At 43.4% G+C, this 17,141-nt stretch overlaps 2 protein-coding genes and 1 long non-coding RNA gene across 7 annotated transcripts in view; 2 read left to right on the top strand and 1 right to left on the bottom strand.

Moving 5' to 3' along the window:
- The first annotated feature begins 1,790 nt into the window (after positions 1–1,790).
- ZCCHC10 (zinc finger CCHC-type containing 10) lies at positions 1,791–13,341 on the top strand. The gene is made up of 4 exons (XM_080397805.1): positions 1,791–1,847; positions 4,112–4,273; positions 7,960–8,001; positions 11,495–13,341. The coding sequence occupies exons 1-4, from the start codon at positions 1,807–1,809 to the stop codon at positions 11,760–11,762; spliced, it is 513 nt and encodes a 170-aa protein (XP_080253931.1). The 5' UTR covers positions 1,791–1,806; the 3' UTR covers positions 11,763–13,341.
- On the bottom strand, positions 12,902–17,132 carry LOC308067991. The gene is made up of 2 exons (XR_013929817.1): positions 16,996–17,132; positions 12,902–13,769 (listed from the first exon to the last, which is right to left on the bottom strand). It is a non-coding gene; the product is annotated as an uncharacterized lncRNA (long non-coding RNA).
- AFF4 (ALF transcription elongation factor 4) overlaps positions 13,767–17,141 on the top strand; it is a 56,639-nt gene continuing 53,264 nt past the window's right edge. For 3 of the 5 annotated variants that reach the window (XM_080397768.1, XM_080397769.1, XM_080397767.1), the window contains exon 1: positions 13,767–16,567. In XM_080397768.1, coding sequence (XP_080253894.1) covers positions 16,521–16,567 — 47 coding nt within the window. In that variant the 5' untranslated portion in view covers positions 13,767–16,520. Of the gene's footprint in view, positions 16,775–16,869; positions 17,133–17,141 lie in introns of those variants that run through there. The other 2 variants (XM_080397770.1, XM_080397774.1) reach the window with 2 other exon arrangements.

The following is a 17,141-nucleotide window of genomic DNA, read 5'->3' as shown; positions in this document are numbered from 1 at the left end:
CACACAGTAATGATCCGACTGGTACAGTTGGATTTTACTGAACTTAAGAAAATATAATATGTATTTTTATTTTATAGAATAAACGAACACCACCAACTCACAAGGAGCACATTTTAAAGAGCTACATAGGTGATACTAAACTACTACAAATCGGTAACAGTTCAACTATTTAATTAATGTAAATGTCCACTGGAATGCCCATTTATTGCCTATCAGTTGTCCCTATGGCAGGATAGCTCTGGATTAATACTGAAAATGGTTGGATATAAAGTACTTCCAGGATACTAATAGCAGGAGTAATGACAATTCAGCATTAAAAAAGGTTTTATTGATGGTATTTGGCACAAAATTTAAGATACCACTTTAAAACTGATCCCATGAGAGAACAGTAAGTTTTGATGAAGCCAATATATGAAGCCACATTCCTTGCTTCCCTGAATCCAGGATATTGGCTGCTCTACTTGTGCCAGCTGGCAGAGATTCCCAAGGGGCTGTGTGCCAGGTATGTGCCGTCAGAACACTCCAGCCACTGCTGCTCTTCTTTTCTGTGCCTAGACCTCTCCTCCCATGCCAGAGACTATGAGATGAGGTAGGAGCCAAAAATACTAGCTGCCGTTGGCATAGCTGGGGAACGGCAGTCTCTTGGGCTTAATGGAGGAGAAGAATTTGCTTTACAATTCCTAGATATATCTGAACTGTATTTCCTTACAATCAAGTATAGGACACATGGGGTCAACACGAACATGACTTACCAGTATCCTCAGGCCCCGAGACTGTTTAATGTATTATTGAGGCATGGTTAAGCACCCATACTAGTAGCAGAATTAATCTTCTTAATTATCTAGAGATTTATTTGTCTGTCAGTGTGGAATATAAACATCTGACCTGCTAAAAACTGTTGGTAAACACTTGCAACCTTTTAGGAGTAATGATGAGTTAAATTATTCCTTTCTAAAATCTTTTTCTAACTTTTTTTTTTTGAGCTTTCATGTTATGCTTTCTAACTTGTTGAACAGCTAAAAGCTCTTGGGAAGATGCAGCAGGCTACCTGCAGGTATGTTGAATTAATCATGTGGACTAGCACTATCCCAATGTCACCCTGCGGTCAGGCCTGATCGCTGGCTGAAGCAGCTCGGAGGTGCTGCCCTGTTGCGGGAGAGACCTGGATCGATAAACTCCCTCTTCCCCACCTCCCCTGCATGCTACCTTTTTGCTGGCTGCCTGGAACATGGACTTCCCCCAGCCACACGGGGTTCTCTCAGTTGCAGTCCGTTCCGCTGCTGGTTTCAGGTATTGAAAACATATCCCTTCTGGGAAAAATCCCAAGTTTTTGAATGAGAGGCAGGTTCTTGTGAGACTTCGGCTGAAGGGCGTGAGAAGCAGCGGCCAGGTGCTGACAGGGCGGGAGCCCGCGAAGAGGCTGCGGCGGGGGGCCGGGCCCAGCGGAGGCCTGCGAGGACCGAACGCCCTGAAAGGACACTGGGCGCCGCGCCACAGCGGCCGAGCGCTGCGGGGCTATGGGAGGGGACAGCGGGGACCTGGCTGGACTAGGTGGAAAGCGCGAGGGCGAAGCGGCAGCGAGCGGACGGCGGGCCGCAGCGGACACCACAGCGCGGCCGGTACCATGACAACACGGAGGGAGGCGAGACGAGCTGGAAAGCGCGGCCCTACCAGGACATCCTCTCTGGCCGCTGGAGGATTTGCTCTCTGTGGCGGCCGCTCCTTCCCCCAATGGGAGGCAGCGGCGGACAGCATGGCCCGGCATGCACCACGGCCTCCGCCTCACTTCCCGGCCTGGCCGCTAAGATGGCGACTCCCATGCACCGCCTCATCGCTCGGAGACAGGCGTGAGTGTGGCGAGCGGCCGGTGTGGGGCCGGGCGTGGGAGGCGGCGTGGTGAGGGGTTTTTATAGGTGAAACCGGAGTGAGGGGAGGCCCGCCGGGCAGCGGCCCGAGGCAGCCGCCTACGGGGAGGGGGCTGCGGAGCGGCGGCTGCGGGGCCCAGGCAGGGCCGGGGTCTTCTGCGCGAGTGTGGGCTGTGGGTCCGGGTGCTGGCTGAGGGCACGGAGCTCCGCCCTTGCAGGTGCACCGCATCCGAGGCAGGGCGCTGCTCGTCTGTGAGGAAACGGCTCCAAAGTACGGCTGGGGTGACCCGCTTAGTGGCACCGTTGCAGTGAAATGATGAGAAGGGAAGCGGGATTGTGGAAGCGGAGAGCGCTCTCTCGGCGCTAACGCTGGTTAGCGGCCTGTGGAGGGAAGCCGCCTCACGGGTGACGGCATGCTGTAGTGTCGGTGGGGCGTGTAAGATCTTGTTGTGGTCGCTGATCTTCACTGTAGACTTTCAGCAGTCTGATAAAACAAAATAAATCCTAGATTAATGTTTTGATCTGCTTACAGAACCGTGAAAGGGGTGTGTCTGTGGAGCAAGCAAACGACCTTTACCCAGATAGGGCTATTGTGTTCAGTTAATTCCCCAAATACCAGAGGGACCTGATTGCAAAAAAAAAAAAAAAAAAAAAAAAAAAAAAAAGGAAAAGCCAATGTTTTTGGTTTTTGCTTGTTTATGTTAAGTACAGCAAATGTGTATGTTCTGCTCTCATGTATTACTTGCATTGGCTTTTCATTTATTTATTGGTTTGGGTTTGATTTTTTTTTTTCTCTCTTCAGAATAATTTATTTAGTGTGTTTAAATTTTTGGAGTGTGTTTGGGGTTTTAACCTGGTCAGAAGAGTTGGATAGAATATGGATGAGTTCAGTATTCTCTTTCCTTTTTCATTGTTTATTATAATCTCTTTCCTGTGGAAAGTAACTTGGAATTTCAAAGTACTCATGGAATATGTGATCTTTCAAGTTGCTATTTTATATGTGTCAATTATTTCTTGCATTTCTTTGATGTCTGTGTGCTTGAATTGTATATGCTGAATGTGTATCTGCTGGCCTTTGCTTCTAGGCTGTGGTTATTGATCGCTGTTTAAAACTGTACTTCAGTCTCATGCTTTTCATTAGTGTTAAAACTTAGTGCTGATATGGTACTTACAGATCTGTAGCTGTTGTGCTAGTCTGCTCTGTTTTTCAGGTAATTACTTATATTGCTTTTAGGGCTTGATCATTATCTTTTTAGCTCACATAGAATTGTATGCCCTGGTCATGTGAGTAGTACTAAAGCCCTGGAAATACAGTTATATTACTGTTGCTTTAAATGTTCATTCTCTTGTGGAGAGAGGTCTGGGCTAGTTTGTCGTGAAAACCACATTTGCCTTTTTGGGTTTGCATGTTGATGAAGAGGAGGAACATCGTCATTCTGTTTATATGTAACTCTTAGATCCAGAAGTCCAAGGCAAGACAAAGCAAACCACTCAAAGATGTTGGGGTTTTTTTGTTCACTGCTAGATATACTGCTTCCTGTTCAAGTCAATTGTGCAGTGTAGGCTATAAGCTTAATTAGTTTTCTAGTGCTGATTTAGATTAGTGTTTATAAGGCTAGACTATGAAGCCAAATCCTCTTTGCGTTGAAAAAGTGGTGGATGTTCAAAACAGGATTCCCTTCGAGATACAGTAGCACTGTCACAAAAAGCGATGGATGGAGTTGAAAAGCAATGCTTCTTTTGAGAGAAAAATGCTCACTACTGGTTTGTCACTTTGTGCTCTCTAAATACTAAATGAGCAGTCTAGGAACCTGCTCTTAGTTAAGCCAAGGCTGTGAATTTAGGTGGGGGCCTATTCTTTAAAGTATTTTGGAAAAAAAATGATAGAAGGTGGAAGTAAGTTACAGAAGCTGCGGTGAGCTGTATGGGAGGTACAAAGTCCTGATTTCAGTCCTGAATCTAAAACTAATTTGTGATTCTGACCTCGAGTGAGTCATTTGACTGGTATATGAATTTCCTTATTTGTAAAGGGGGCAGGTGTCTGTGAGAAGGTAGCAAAGCAGCTACATTCTGTATGTATCTAATGTTCCTGTTCGTGTCCTGACTTAAGGTAATAGCTAAAGCACACATGAATGTCTAATCATAACTGTATGCATTTAGGAATCTGCATGATTAAAAAATATGTCTTTTTCAGTAGGTAGAACAGACTTGGAATCAGTCACTTAAGCAATTCTGCATTTTTATAGGGAAGCAAACAAGCAGCATGTAAGATGTCAGAAATGTCTAGAGTTTGGACATTGGACGTATGAATGTAAAGGGAAGAGAAAATACCTGCACAGACCTTCGAGGACAGCTCAATTAGCGAAAATTCTTAAAGAAAAAGAAAAGCAACTATTACTGCAACAAAGGTAAGAATTGGCAGAATTATAACATCTAGTTTATTAATGAAAAAGTAATTTTGTATGTGGGTGGGTAAGGTGGTGTCCTAGACCTAGATCTTTTCTTTCAGACTGTGTGGTGCTTGCTTAATATTAGAGCTGGTTTGTATGTTAGGTGGAATATATACACTCAGGTCCCAAAAAACTAAAATGTTGTTCATTAACACCTACTCATCTGAAATACACTAAAAACTTTTTTGGCCTGCCTGAAAAAGTCGTGCACTAAGCCAAAATTAAAATAGTTGGGGCCTTTTTTAGTGGAATACTGTTTCCTGAATTCCTTGGTTGATTTCTTATGTTATGTGCTAGCACAAGCAAGTTGGTGTGAAAACTGTAAATGTATTTATATCGAAGATATTTCTATGGAGGTTCTCTCACTTGTGTTTAGGTTTGCTGTTAAACTGTGCAGTTAAAACTTGGTCTTCTGGGTATGACCTGACAGTGGATCTGTGCCAGCACAGCTTCTGTATGTTGCTCAGTACGAGCTGTAATGGCTAAACAGATGAATGAGAGTTGGATTATCAGGTGTTTTTAACTCTCAAGCATGAAGTAAAAACATCTCGCTGAATTGCATAATTATTTCCCGTTTTGACATCTGAGAAAGTGAAAGATACCTGCAGCTAAGCAAAAGCCTGCATATGTAATGTGATTTCCTTTGCACTTTGCCCTGTGACTAGACTTAAATGCTTCCCCCAAGTTTAATAGTTGATAATTTAACAAGCAACTCCAGGTGACAAAGAGAAAAATAGAGTAGCACATTAGTTTTCTGTGAAATTCCTATATATGAGGGTTTCCATTCTGCCATTGCAACTCAAATTTGGTTGTGGTAGCTGGAGGGTTGTTGCCTCAGCCCCACTGAGGCATTTATAGTACCATTTGTAGCCATTGTAGCTAAAACTGTTGAGGATTTGGAAACATACTGTCTGTCACGGCTGCTTGCAGCTCAGTATGTTGGCTGTAAGTCATTGCTGCCAGGATGTGAGTTATGGAAGGGTGTTCACGCTTTTTGCTCTGTTATCTCAATGCAGAAAGAAAATGGGTGCTAACCTCTAGCAGTGAGGTCTGGTTTGACTTCGTCAGCTGTTTCAACTGAGGCAGCACTATGAATTGGAGTGCTGAAATACTGACTTAAGTGGAAACCCGTTAGCTTGTGTTGAGTGACATAAAATGTTTGAAATTAATTTTGATCCAATGAGTAGTTCTGAAGCAATTGTAGTCACCTGGTATTATAGGTAAGAAATCAGGAGTGCTTAGGTGCTAAAACTTCCTCTGTTTGGAGACAGAGTTTGGAAGAGTTCTTCAGAGACTCAAGATCTTTAAGACTCAGATTATTTCCTTGTTCCTTTTCTGCCCTATTTCCGTTGAATTCTGCAGGTTAACATTGGAAGATAGTGAATTGAGGGCAAAGTTGCTTGTTCCCTGGCTATTGTGCTTGAGTCCATGTGGGGGATAATTTTATATAAGAGTTACAGGACTGTCCAGTGTCTGTCATCAGTGGAGGTTTTTTTGAGCTGTAAGTCTTACCAGTCGACAGCGTGAGGGGTATGTGATGTGAAAAATCATCTCATAAAAGGAAGACGAGGTAATCCTTAGATGGAAACAGTTTTTAATCCTGGTTAAATTGGGCTGGATTCATAGTGGTTGCATAATCATAAGCTTTCTGAATCCCCTTGACTGTGCCATGGGGTTTCCCGTTCCTCAGATGCCAATGTTACACTGTTGAGGATGAATCTTATTCTTCATGGAAAGAATTTCCTAGGTTGCACCTTTTACTTTTTGTATAGTTTGCTTTGGAAGGTTATTTCATGTGTTCAGAGAAGTTGGGTCTCCTACAGGTCTGCTCCAGAGTATTCGTATCATCATCTTTAAAGATCTAATAATGAATCATTAACCAGAAGGTAAATGTAGTCTTACAAGGTTAATGTTTACTTTTTGACAATTGCATACAAGATTTTTCAGAAGTTAACTAATTTCAGCAGTTGTTCCAGGATCCTTCTATTTGCCCTGTGTTGACCCGACGATTCTGATGGACATTATGGAGGTTTCACTTACTGGCATCAGTAAAGCTGCTTGCTTGTCCTAGAGTAGGAGTTGGGAGGGAAGGACGTGTAAGGAAATGTTTATTCCTTGGTGATGTTACTGTGTTGAACGAAAACCAGGATGCCTAGAGTCTTTTTTTTTTTTATATAGTTCTGAAGACAGTGTGATGCCACAGGGAGAACGACCAAGTGTCGTGAAGCATATTTGATCCGCAGGGGACTGACTACTATCGGTTGTGTAGTTTCTTAGAGTAGTGAACTCCTATACTTATCCATACATTAAACGCTAGAGGGAAGCATAGACCTGTGCCACGGCAGCCCTGGTTACTCATATGCCAAACTAGGTCCCGCCTTCTAAAAGTTGCTTTGGGATCGAATTCTGTTTACTGGCAGTGAGTTCTCTTAGTTGTGAAACACCTACTTACCGATGCTAAAGGTATAAAGCCCTAATAAAATAAATGTTAACATTCAGCAGTCCAGGAGGGATTATGATTTCGTTTCAAATTTGAAGATGAATGAATCTTCCTCTTGCCCACAGATTGCAGAGAATGTGGAAAAATCTTCTATATAATGATAATATTTGTATACCATATGTATGAAAAAATTCTCATTTTTCTGGCATACAAATTCCATTGAGTACTTTTGTGGAAATGCATTATAATTTGCACTTAACACTTTCTTCTTTATGCCCTTTTCTGGAGCCTATATCAACACGTTCTGCTTTCTAATTTATAAATGAAATATATTTGCAGCTTTTACTTTTATTTTGGGGGCTTAAGATGGCTTCTAATAATAGGTTTCAGTTGAAGAAAAAGTATCCTGGTTCATGAAAGAATGTACAACTTCCTCATATATCATTGACACATCAAGTATGTTGTAAGTATATGATGAGAGACTACTATAATCATACATATACATTCCAGGTTGAATTATGTGCCATATATCTGCGATGGATTGAGAAGGGCATGTGACTGGTACATTTGACTGAAAGAATTTTATTTAAAAAAAAAAAATCCAGAAATGAATACTGTTTTTTTTTTTAAAAAAAATCCTTAGAGTTTTGCTAAAAGAAACTTTATTCTGTGTCATTTACTACTAAAACTTTGTGATTATATGAAGGCATGGGAATCTGAAAGGTAAATAGCTGGAAAGCATCAATATAAGTAGATCTGTGTCTTTTTGTGCTTGAAGTGCATATTAAAACTACAGATTAATTCAGTGTTTTACCCTTTGTTTCAGTCAATTTGGTTATTGCTAAATATGGTTATGCAGAACTTTTTTGCATCCTTTTCTCCTATGCATTTCCTATCCCAAAATGTTGTTGTCTGTGTAATATGAAGTAAAGAATAAAGAAGAGAAAATCATAATTAACACAGAAAATTAGAGGTGAATTGCTGCTCTTTTGTTATTTTTCCTTTCCTGATTTGTAAGTATTGTTTTTCTGGTTGGAATAGTGACTGAAAATAGATGCCAAATGAACTTTGGGCAGTGTGGCTCTCTGTCAGTGGGATACCAGTGTTCTAATATTAAACACAGTTCTACTGTGCTGCTATTTATTTAGTTTTCCTGTTGTATTAATCAAAGCCGTTGTTTCCCCCCCCCCCCCCCCTTAATTAGCACTGGAGAAAGTACTGCAGAAAGGAAGGCCAAGAAAAAAAGGTATGTGGGGAATGATGACAAATTGTGCAGCTGTTTGTGTGTGATCTTGCACTGGGTATTGCAGCAGGCAGTTTGGAAGGGGTGTGTAGGGAAGGTCAGCACTGCAAATACAGTTTTGATTTTACTGACTTTAGCCTGTTACAGGCATTTGTATGAGAAACATCTGGAGAATTTCTGCTCTTCCCTGTCAAAAAAGTCTAAATTCTTTGTCCTTTGCTTTTGTCCCTACTGATTGTCCTATCTTTATGATCTTGTTTTAATAACAAAAATCTTCCCATTTCTGCCTCAGTTTGTAGTGTGTAGTTTAAACAATTGTGTAAGAATGGCATACTGTTTTCTAGTCTGTGATTGCTCCACCTACCCGTCTTGCTCTTCCTTTTGTTGTTTTCATTCCCTTCTCATAGCAGCTGTCTGTCTCTCAAGCTTCGTCTAGAGAATTAAATAAAGCATCTAAAAAAACCCCCCAAAGTCACCCAACCCCAAAACCAAACAAAAAGCTCTCGATCCCAGACCAAACCAAAATCCAGGAAGTAAACCTCCCCCTGCCAAGGTGCTTTGAGCCAAGAACTCTTTTTGACATTATTTCTACATCACTTCACATTAATGTTTGCTTGGGCATTTGCAAAAATGGTTCAGGAACAGCTAGAATTCAGGCTGTAATACTCCTGCTAATGTTGTGAGTTTTACTTATGAAGGATGTCTGTATAGTAATAGCCTCATTTATCTATTCACATTTAGCTGTTTTCTGTCTCTAAATCCGATCTTCTAAAAACAGGTTTTGGAAGCTTTTATGACTAGGCCTTTTGCTTTGTGTGGAAGTAACTAAATAAACCACAGCAGTTTTTTAAAACACAACTTTATTTTAGTCTGTCGTGTAGAATGTGGCTTTATTGGAATGCTTCTTGCCAAGTCTCTCAGTTCTGCTATCAGAATGTGTTTTATCAAAGGCTCCTTTCTCAGTAGTGTCCATTTATTGTTGGGAGTTACTTAAGGTTAGTGAGATCATAAATTAACTGATTTTTAAACAGTGTAGTTCAGACCTCTTCCTGCCTCAGCTTTTTCATAGGGTGCAGTCTTCTACTTACGATGTTCAGAGAGTATAATGATTTTCAGAGTATTCGTGCTCTAAACAAATGCAAAAATGAAAAGAGCAAAAGGATTTATGGAGATTGGGGTGGTTTGGTCACTTTTTCCCTTCAAATTTTAAAAGTCTTCTAGGTTTGAATTTTTATCCTGGTTTTATGCAAGCACCAAAACTGTCAATATACATTCCCTATTTTATGCTATTTATATTTTTTTATTAAGATACAGGAAGAATTAAATGCAGAAAACTTAGCAAAAGGTTACCGTTGAATATGAGTTTCAGATGTTTTTTAAAAAACGCAAAAGTTAGGGTTCTGGCAGAAGTGAGCACTAACCTTTTACATAGTGTATGTTTGTTTTGATATAAACAGTAATAAGCAAGCTACAGGCTTAACCAGAAAAACAGGAACAGGCAAAAGAGCTGTTGTACAATCTTGTGACCTCAGGTGACCCAGAGCTGTCTTCTGGGTGCATGTTGACTTCAACGTTCCCATACAGCATGCTTTGGTTATTGAAAGCCTGTTTCATTCTTGGATCACATATAAATCTACCTGTCTGAAGGACAGAACCCTGTCTTAATTCACCTGTTTCTTCAGGCACTCAGCTGTGACTGTGCCCAAGACTGTAGATTCGATTTAAGTAGCATGTTTAAAATCCCCTGGGGCTGTGAGATGATTCCAGTAGAATTAGAAAGGACAAAAAGTCTCAGGGGAGGGTGATAACATGTATTACAAAATGTAGCAGTTCCACAGTTGGTGCATAGAATCATAAAAGGTATTAACAGTTGAAAAGTTGTTTTGAGGAGAATAAATCTTTGTCTGCTGGAGAAATTTTGTACCTTTACAGTGGTGTAGTAGACCCAAAAATCTTAGATCTACTGATCTATAGGATCTGGATTGTCAAGTTACCTAACTAGGACAAGGTGAAGTAGGTGATTTTTACTTGCTACCAACAGACCATGTATGAAAACAAGTATCTGCTTGTTTCTTCTGTCATAGATCGAGCTATTGCTTTCCTCTTAGAGAAGCGGTATTAAGTGTTACATTGTGATGTTTCTGTTGAGTGGTTTCAGATCATAACTTAAGTATTGGAGGTCCATAGACTGCTTCTAGGGATTCTGTGAAACCTTGTTAGGAAAATAAAGTTCAGTCAAAGCTATCATTCAGGGGATCCTCTGACTGTTCCCTGCCCCTATGAATGGCTCTGCACATCTAATGAAACTTTAGATTGAAACTGCTACTCTCACCCCCCACATCTTAACAGTAGTTTTTCCACAAACAGTAAATCTGTATTTAACCAGCCCTTATGGATTTCTCTTTAATAAACAGCCATTGTGTCTGCACACATGGAGATAACATATTACAGATGTATTATGAAAACTTCAGTGGTCCATGGATTAACACATGCATCCACAACTGTCAGCTGACGTGACCGTGGCTGATACTGTGAAAAAACATTACTCTCTAACAGTCTTAACACAGGCATTTCCTGAGTTGTTCTATTGAACCAAACCATCTGATAAAAACTACTACATTATTTTTTCTAATGGAAAGAAGATTCTGCATTACTATATCTAGCACTTTTGCATGCTGTTTGGTTGACTTGGTGGGAAGAGAGGTGAATTAGTACCTTTACACTTCATTTGGAGGAAGATCTATGGGAGAACTTAACTGTACTTTCTTGGAATTCATATTGCCTTACTTAGAGATGTTGATCTTGAGAACAGTCTCTCTAAGGGCTAAACATGGCGGGGAGGTGGGGATGAGAGGATAACAGAAATCCACTTTGCATTCATAATTCTGTCTTTATCTTGGACTGCTTCTACCCTTTCTCATCCACCTTGAAAACATAAGCATCTTGTAGTGGCAGGTAATTTGGGTTCTTTTGCCAGGAGTAATCGAAGAACAGTTTCCGATGAGTACAATTCTGACATTTGTGAAATCACTGATGAAACTTCCACCAACTGTTACATTGCCAAAATTTCACTTCTTATTACAGTAGTGCGCCAGGGAACTGATTTTTGTTAATTTTCCCCAAGGTTTTAGCTGTACAGGACAATCCTACTTCTCCTGCAGCCTTGTTCTTCTGTTTAGCCAGGCCAGTAAAGACACTCGTCATTACTCTGAACAAGATCCTTGCCAGCTTTCAACCGTAACCTTTTCTGTAGTCTTCTTTTGGCTTACTTCATGTACATGGTGTCACTCTGCCATTGCTCAAATAGCCAAAATGCATTTGTTCAGAATTGGAGGGGTGGAGTGGGTGGGCGGGCACAGGACTTTGTCTTAAATTGTCAGGCCTGGAAATTTTCAGGCCAAATAATTGACCTTTGGATCGTAACACAGCAGAATGCTGTGTAATGAATGCTTTCTTTAGCAGACCTGTTCTCATCTGTCTATATCTTTTCTTTCAGATCTAAAAGCGTGACCAGTTCCAGCAGCAGTAGCAGTGCCAGTTCGGCTAGTGATTCCTCATCTGACAGTGAAGATTCTTCTACCTCTTCTTCTTCTGACGATAGTGACAGTGATGAGAGCTCTTCTACTTCCTCCTCTTCTCCATCCTCGAGTAGTACTTCTTCCTCTTCAGAGTTTGAATCGGATTCTAGTTCCTCCAGCAGTAGCAGCAGTAGCACAGACAGTAGTTCTGATGATGAGCCACCAAAGAAAAAGAAGAAGAAATAGTGCGGTACAGTGTAGAACTGTTGTTCAGTGATGATAACACTCTTCAAAGATGTTTTGAGCACATGATTGCCAAACAGTTTAAATGGTCAACATTTCTACTGCTAAAACTTTCTAAATGTTTTGCATAGTTGTTCATAGGACATGAAAGGCATTAAATGGCACATGAGACTTACTGAAAGAGTATTTTTGTGGTTTATCCTTTTATGGAAAATTTTACTTTTTTAGTTCAAAAATCTATCATCAGATTTGTTTATATGAGCTAAGGTCCAGTAACCTGGATGTTTACATGCTGGTAAGCAAAAGCTTTTTATTGCAGATCATGCTGTGCATCATATGCTACTATGTTTATGACAGCTTCATTTACATTTAGAAAATCCTCTAAGCTATTAGAAGCAAAAGTTTTACACTGCTGGCTGTAGAGCACTGTCATTGTTGAAATTGAATGCACAATGTTGCACACAGAGGGCCTTCTATCTCACTGTTAACAAACGTATTATATGCTGCTGAGCTTTTTCTCTGATGGCTTTTCCTGATGCTTCCAGGTTGAGTCTTAACTACAACATAAACTTTAAATAGTGTTCATTTGTTAATGATCAATATATTACTTGTACTGTACAGAGGCTTTAGTCTTTTCAACTCGCTTGTTTCCTTAGCTCATGTATTTATAGTATTTTCTGAGACACAGAGTGTCTCTTGCAGCAGTGTCTGTGTAAGGAAGAGGAGCAGTGCACAATGAAAGAATTATGACTGATGCTGCTTAGGAGTTTCATCTTTGTGCCTTTTTTTGTAAATTAAATGTATCCTAGTGAGAGAAGGGCTCGAGTGGGTGTTTTTCAGCACTCCATTAGCTTTCCATACAGAACATGGTCAGTGAAACCAGAGATATAGTAGTAACAAACAAAGATGGGCACTATTTTCGAGGAGATGGGAGAAAAGGTTATTTCACTGGACACTCAGTAAGAAAAGGAGTTGCTTTTAAATAGAGGCCCCAAAGGAAAGTGTTTCCCTTTTGATATTTTTGCAAAAAATTGTTGTGTAATGCAAGATACACCAATCCATGTTGTTGGCCACATGGTGGCTGGCATTATGGTCTGCAGTATCATCACTCCATTATTTTTATGTAATAGTGTGTATGTGTCTGTGAAAATCTGGCATGGGAGAAGCAAGTTAGTGGGGGGAAAAAAAAAAAGGGCAAATTCCAAACATACTGCAGTTCAAGTATTGCTGGTTGCAAATTTGAAGTTATTTGTTCTTTTGGTGGATTGAAACAGTTGGCATTAGTATTCTGATTTGTGATGGCAGTCTCCTAAACTTCTTATTGTTGGAGTGCCCTTTTTTGGGGAGGGGACATCACATGTGGAAGAATTCCTAAATATCTTGGTTTAGGTAAAATATAGTAACTAAACTATTTTTTATATTTTTATGGAAAAAGTAGTGTGTAGAATTACTTTTGAATAAACTGTGCTTATTTAAATGTTTGAAAATGTATGTTGTGTGTTTTAGTCTGTAATCATTACTGTGTTTTACAGAACACACTGCAGACTGCAAATAAAATTACCAGCAAATGGTTTTAAGTCTTTTTGAGTAAATGTACCATTTAATGGGAAAAGTTAATAAATTATTAAACGGTAACTGCCAAGTTCATGCTTACTGCAAACCCAAATGTAAGTGATATCATAGTAGCTAATCATAGAACGGTTTGGGTTGGAAGGGACCTTAAAGATCATCTAGTTCCACCCCCCTGCCACAGGCAGGGACACCTGCCACTAGCCCAGGCTGCCCCCAGCCCTGTCCAGCCTGGCCTTGGGCACTGCCAGAGCTAAGCGTGTGTAAGCCCTTTGGAATAGAGGGTGTTATAGTGAAGGGTTTAAGGCTGTCTGGGCAGTTCCAGCAAGACATGTGTGATGCCTGACGCAGGTGTGGTGGTAAGCTTGCTGTCAGCAACCTCTTTGTTGAATGGGGATGGTTGAAGAGGGATGTGGAGCTCATCTGGGTGGTGGTCCCGTGCTACAAAAAATACAGGTGTTAGTTCAGTCAATGCTGAGCAGGGCAGCACCAGTGTGGGTATGAGGGCTATTCAGAAGCAGGGGGATGGGGATCATGTCTCTGCCGTGTGCCTCTGCCATCCTGCTCAGACCATGTTGTACATTCCTTTCTTTAATGTTATTGGTGTTTGAGTGTAGGTGTTCCATCAGAAGTGCTCCACACAAGTGTATTACTTCTACCCATTAAGTTGCCAAGAAAAGAGCGGTTTGTTAGACAATTACTAAGTACTAAAGCCAGTCATTAAAATCAGAGGGTTGGTCCCTTCATAATCTGTTTACCTTTGGTGTCTACAGTCGGACAAATTGGGTCCATTCACAGAGACAAAAGGACATGCTTGTGTATGTTCGGTTGTGTCAGCAGGAGCTGGGATAAGATAACGTAATTACAGGTGATATTAAGGAGACCTTAATTCAACTTCTGGGCTGCTGTTGGCTCATGAGCAGAGATTCAAAGAGGTGGCTTACTGCGTTCACTGCGTGTCTGGTACTGCCAACTGCTGAAGTCCCTCTACCCTTCTTTGTTTAAAATGTGTTTAATTTCAAATACAGTATTTTGTTGTTTTTTTTAATTTCCCTGTTTACTTTGTCTCTACGTATTCTTATTTTACAGAGTAAAACCCACCAGCCTGTTGAGCCTTACCAGTTCATCTTTCACTAGATCACATCCTCGTATCTGAGTGGATGCTTTTGATTCATTTTTTTTTTTCAATGGGAAAGGTAGTTCTTTAATTACTGTCTTCCAAAGCTCTAGGTTAAGTTGAAAAGATCATTAATTTTTAACCAGAAATTGTTATATTTGCTAAGCAGTTACACGAGGCTTGTGTAGCTCTGAACAGCCTCAATTTAATCCTTCCAATTACAAGTACAGCTGCCGTTGCTAATTGAAGGGAAGCAATTGATGCGGGCTGGTAGAAAAACAGCCTCAGGTAAAGGCGTCACATTTCAAGGAGAAACGCTGCGAACCGAACCGGTGGGAAAGCAGAGGAAGGGAGAGACAACCTGATCTTCTAGTCTGGGTCTTTATTAAATCAAACATCTGTCAGTCAGAAACAGGTTTTTGGGTGCCCTCAATGAAATTGCATTACACAGTCTGTTGTGGATTGATAGATAGATTTATTTTTTTTTAGGGAGGAGTGCTTAATAAATAGGACTTTTGCTAGCAAATGGATTTGGTTTATAAAGAAATGATTCAACATACCGTAGCCCCATGGGTTTAATTTGCTTTATGAAATTATATTTATTTAAGCTCTGCCTTTAACCAGACACTGAGACACCAGTTGTGGCTGAGGCAGATCTTCGCAACCTGATTCTGTTACTCGAGATCTGTAAGGGGAGGGAGGGGTGTAATAAAAAAACATAATACCAGGATATGTTTGATTTTGGAAATTTGATGTATCAGAAGAGTCACTGGCAGAACGCAATTCTAAAAACATCGTTGAAACTGATAGGAACAGTGTATTTTTGTTATTTTCTGTTATTTACAGTACCATGTTGCTTTCCTAGAGAAGCTGCCTGTGCCTTTCCTTCCCTTTATAGAGAAGGGAAGTTACATGTGCGTTTAATTTTCAGGTAGGTCGGGGCTCCACCCCAATTTGATTGCCTTTGTTGTGTCATTGGTGGGATTTCAGCATCACCACAAACATTAGATTTCACTACCAGTTAGAGTAGCTATGAACTGCTTCAGATTGGCTCTAGATTTAAAACTTTTATTATGACTTTTTACATAATTTTTCTTTGAAGGGTCTCTGCAATCATAGTATCAGAGACTTTTTAAAAGAGGATTTAGGTTCTGGAGTCTGTTACACTTACGGGGGGGAAAAAAAAGTGGGTGTGTTTTCACTGTTCTGCTGCACTTGACTCAGATATTTCAAGCCATTCAAAAAGTATTACTTGGTAACAGCCGAGCTCCCGGTAGAACCGTGCTCCAGTGTCTTTCAGAATCAGTTTATGTGGAAGAAGTAGTTTTTGTTGAAATTAAAAAAGGTTTACATAGTCTAGTTATAAGTTTTTTCAAAACTAGCTTCTGTTGGAGATGCTTGTTCAAGCCGCTGCCGGGGGGGTCGTATCCTGGCGGGTGCGGGGGGGAGCCCGGGGGGGCCGTGCCCGTTGCCGGGGGTCGGGCCCACCCCGAACGCCGCCGGGGAGCGGAGCAGCGGGCAGAAGAGCTCAGGCCTGGCCCTGCGTGCCCGGGCAGGCGGCGGGGCCGGGGCCGCGCCGGGCACGGCTCTGCCGGGCGGGAGTTCACCTTCCAGTAGGAGGTGGCCCGTGAGAAGGGCGCGGGCCCAGCGGCTGGCGGGCGCAGGGAGCGCCGCAGTGCGGGAGCGCGGTATTTACATGTGGATATTTAATCGCCTGCGAAAGTGACGGGGTTTTAACCGACGTTACCGGGCGCGAGCGAGGCCGGCAGAGGGCGCCGCGGGCGGGAGCGCGCTTCAGGGACGGCCACGTGACGAGCTGCCCCGCCCCGCGGGGTCGCGTGCTCGCGGGAGTCCCCCCCACCCGGTGGGTGGGTCACGTGAGCGGCGGCTGGGGCTGCGGCGGCGCGGGGGCTGCCGGGTAGCGCCAGTGCCCGGCTGCGGGAGGAGCCGCGGCCCGGCAGGACGGGCGGAGGGAGGAGGGAGGCCGGAGCCGGGCGAGGGGCCGAGGGCTGCCCAAGCCGACGTCGCCGGCCCTCGCCGACCTCGCCTCGCAGCCAGCGCGGCCCCGGCCCGCGATGGAGCGGCGGGACCCCTGGGGAGCCGCCGTCGCCACCTCCCGCCTGTGAGCCCGCGCCCCCCCCCGCCCCCCTCTCCCCGGGCCTCGTCCCGGCCGGGCCTGCCCCTGCACTGCCCGGGCGCTCGGCGGCGGCGCCCCGCTCCCTCAGGCCTCTTCGTTCCCCGCCCTCCCCCCCCCCCCCCCCTTCCCCGCCCGGCGGGCCGGTGGCGGCAGCCAGGAAATGGTCCGGGCCTAGCGGAGCGGCGAACGGAGGTGAGACGCGGCCGGGGGTGGGGACGCGCCGGGGCCCGCCGCGGGGATAGGCCCTCCCGCCGAGACTGGCACCCCCGCCGGCGGGGGAAGGGCGGGATCCCGGTGCGGCCAACGTCCCCTCCCCCCGCCCCCCCTCCCCCCCGGCTCACTTCTCGGGAGCTTTCCTGGCCCGCCCCGCCGTCCCTGCCCGGCCGCAGCCCGCCTCCCCCCGCCAGCGCTACCTGCGCGGTCCCGGCCCGCCGGGCGCCTGGGACGGGCCGGTTCGTGGCGCATCTCCTGTTTCCAGCGGCGGAGCTGCGGCGTTTCTCCGCAGACGGACGGGGCGAGGGACGCGCCGAGAGGAGCTGCGGGACCGGCGGTGGGTGGC

Source organism: Falco punctatus, assembly GCF_963210335.1.
Source record: "Falco punctatus genome assembly, chromosome: 8".
NCBI lineage: Eukaryota > Metazoa > Chordata > Aves > Falconiformes > Falconidae > Falco > Falco punctatus.
The sequence above is the reverse complement of the archived record's forward strand: the minus strand, read 5'-3'. Positions and strand labels throughout refer to the sequence as shown.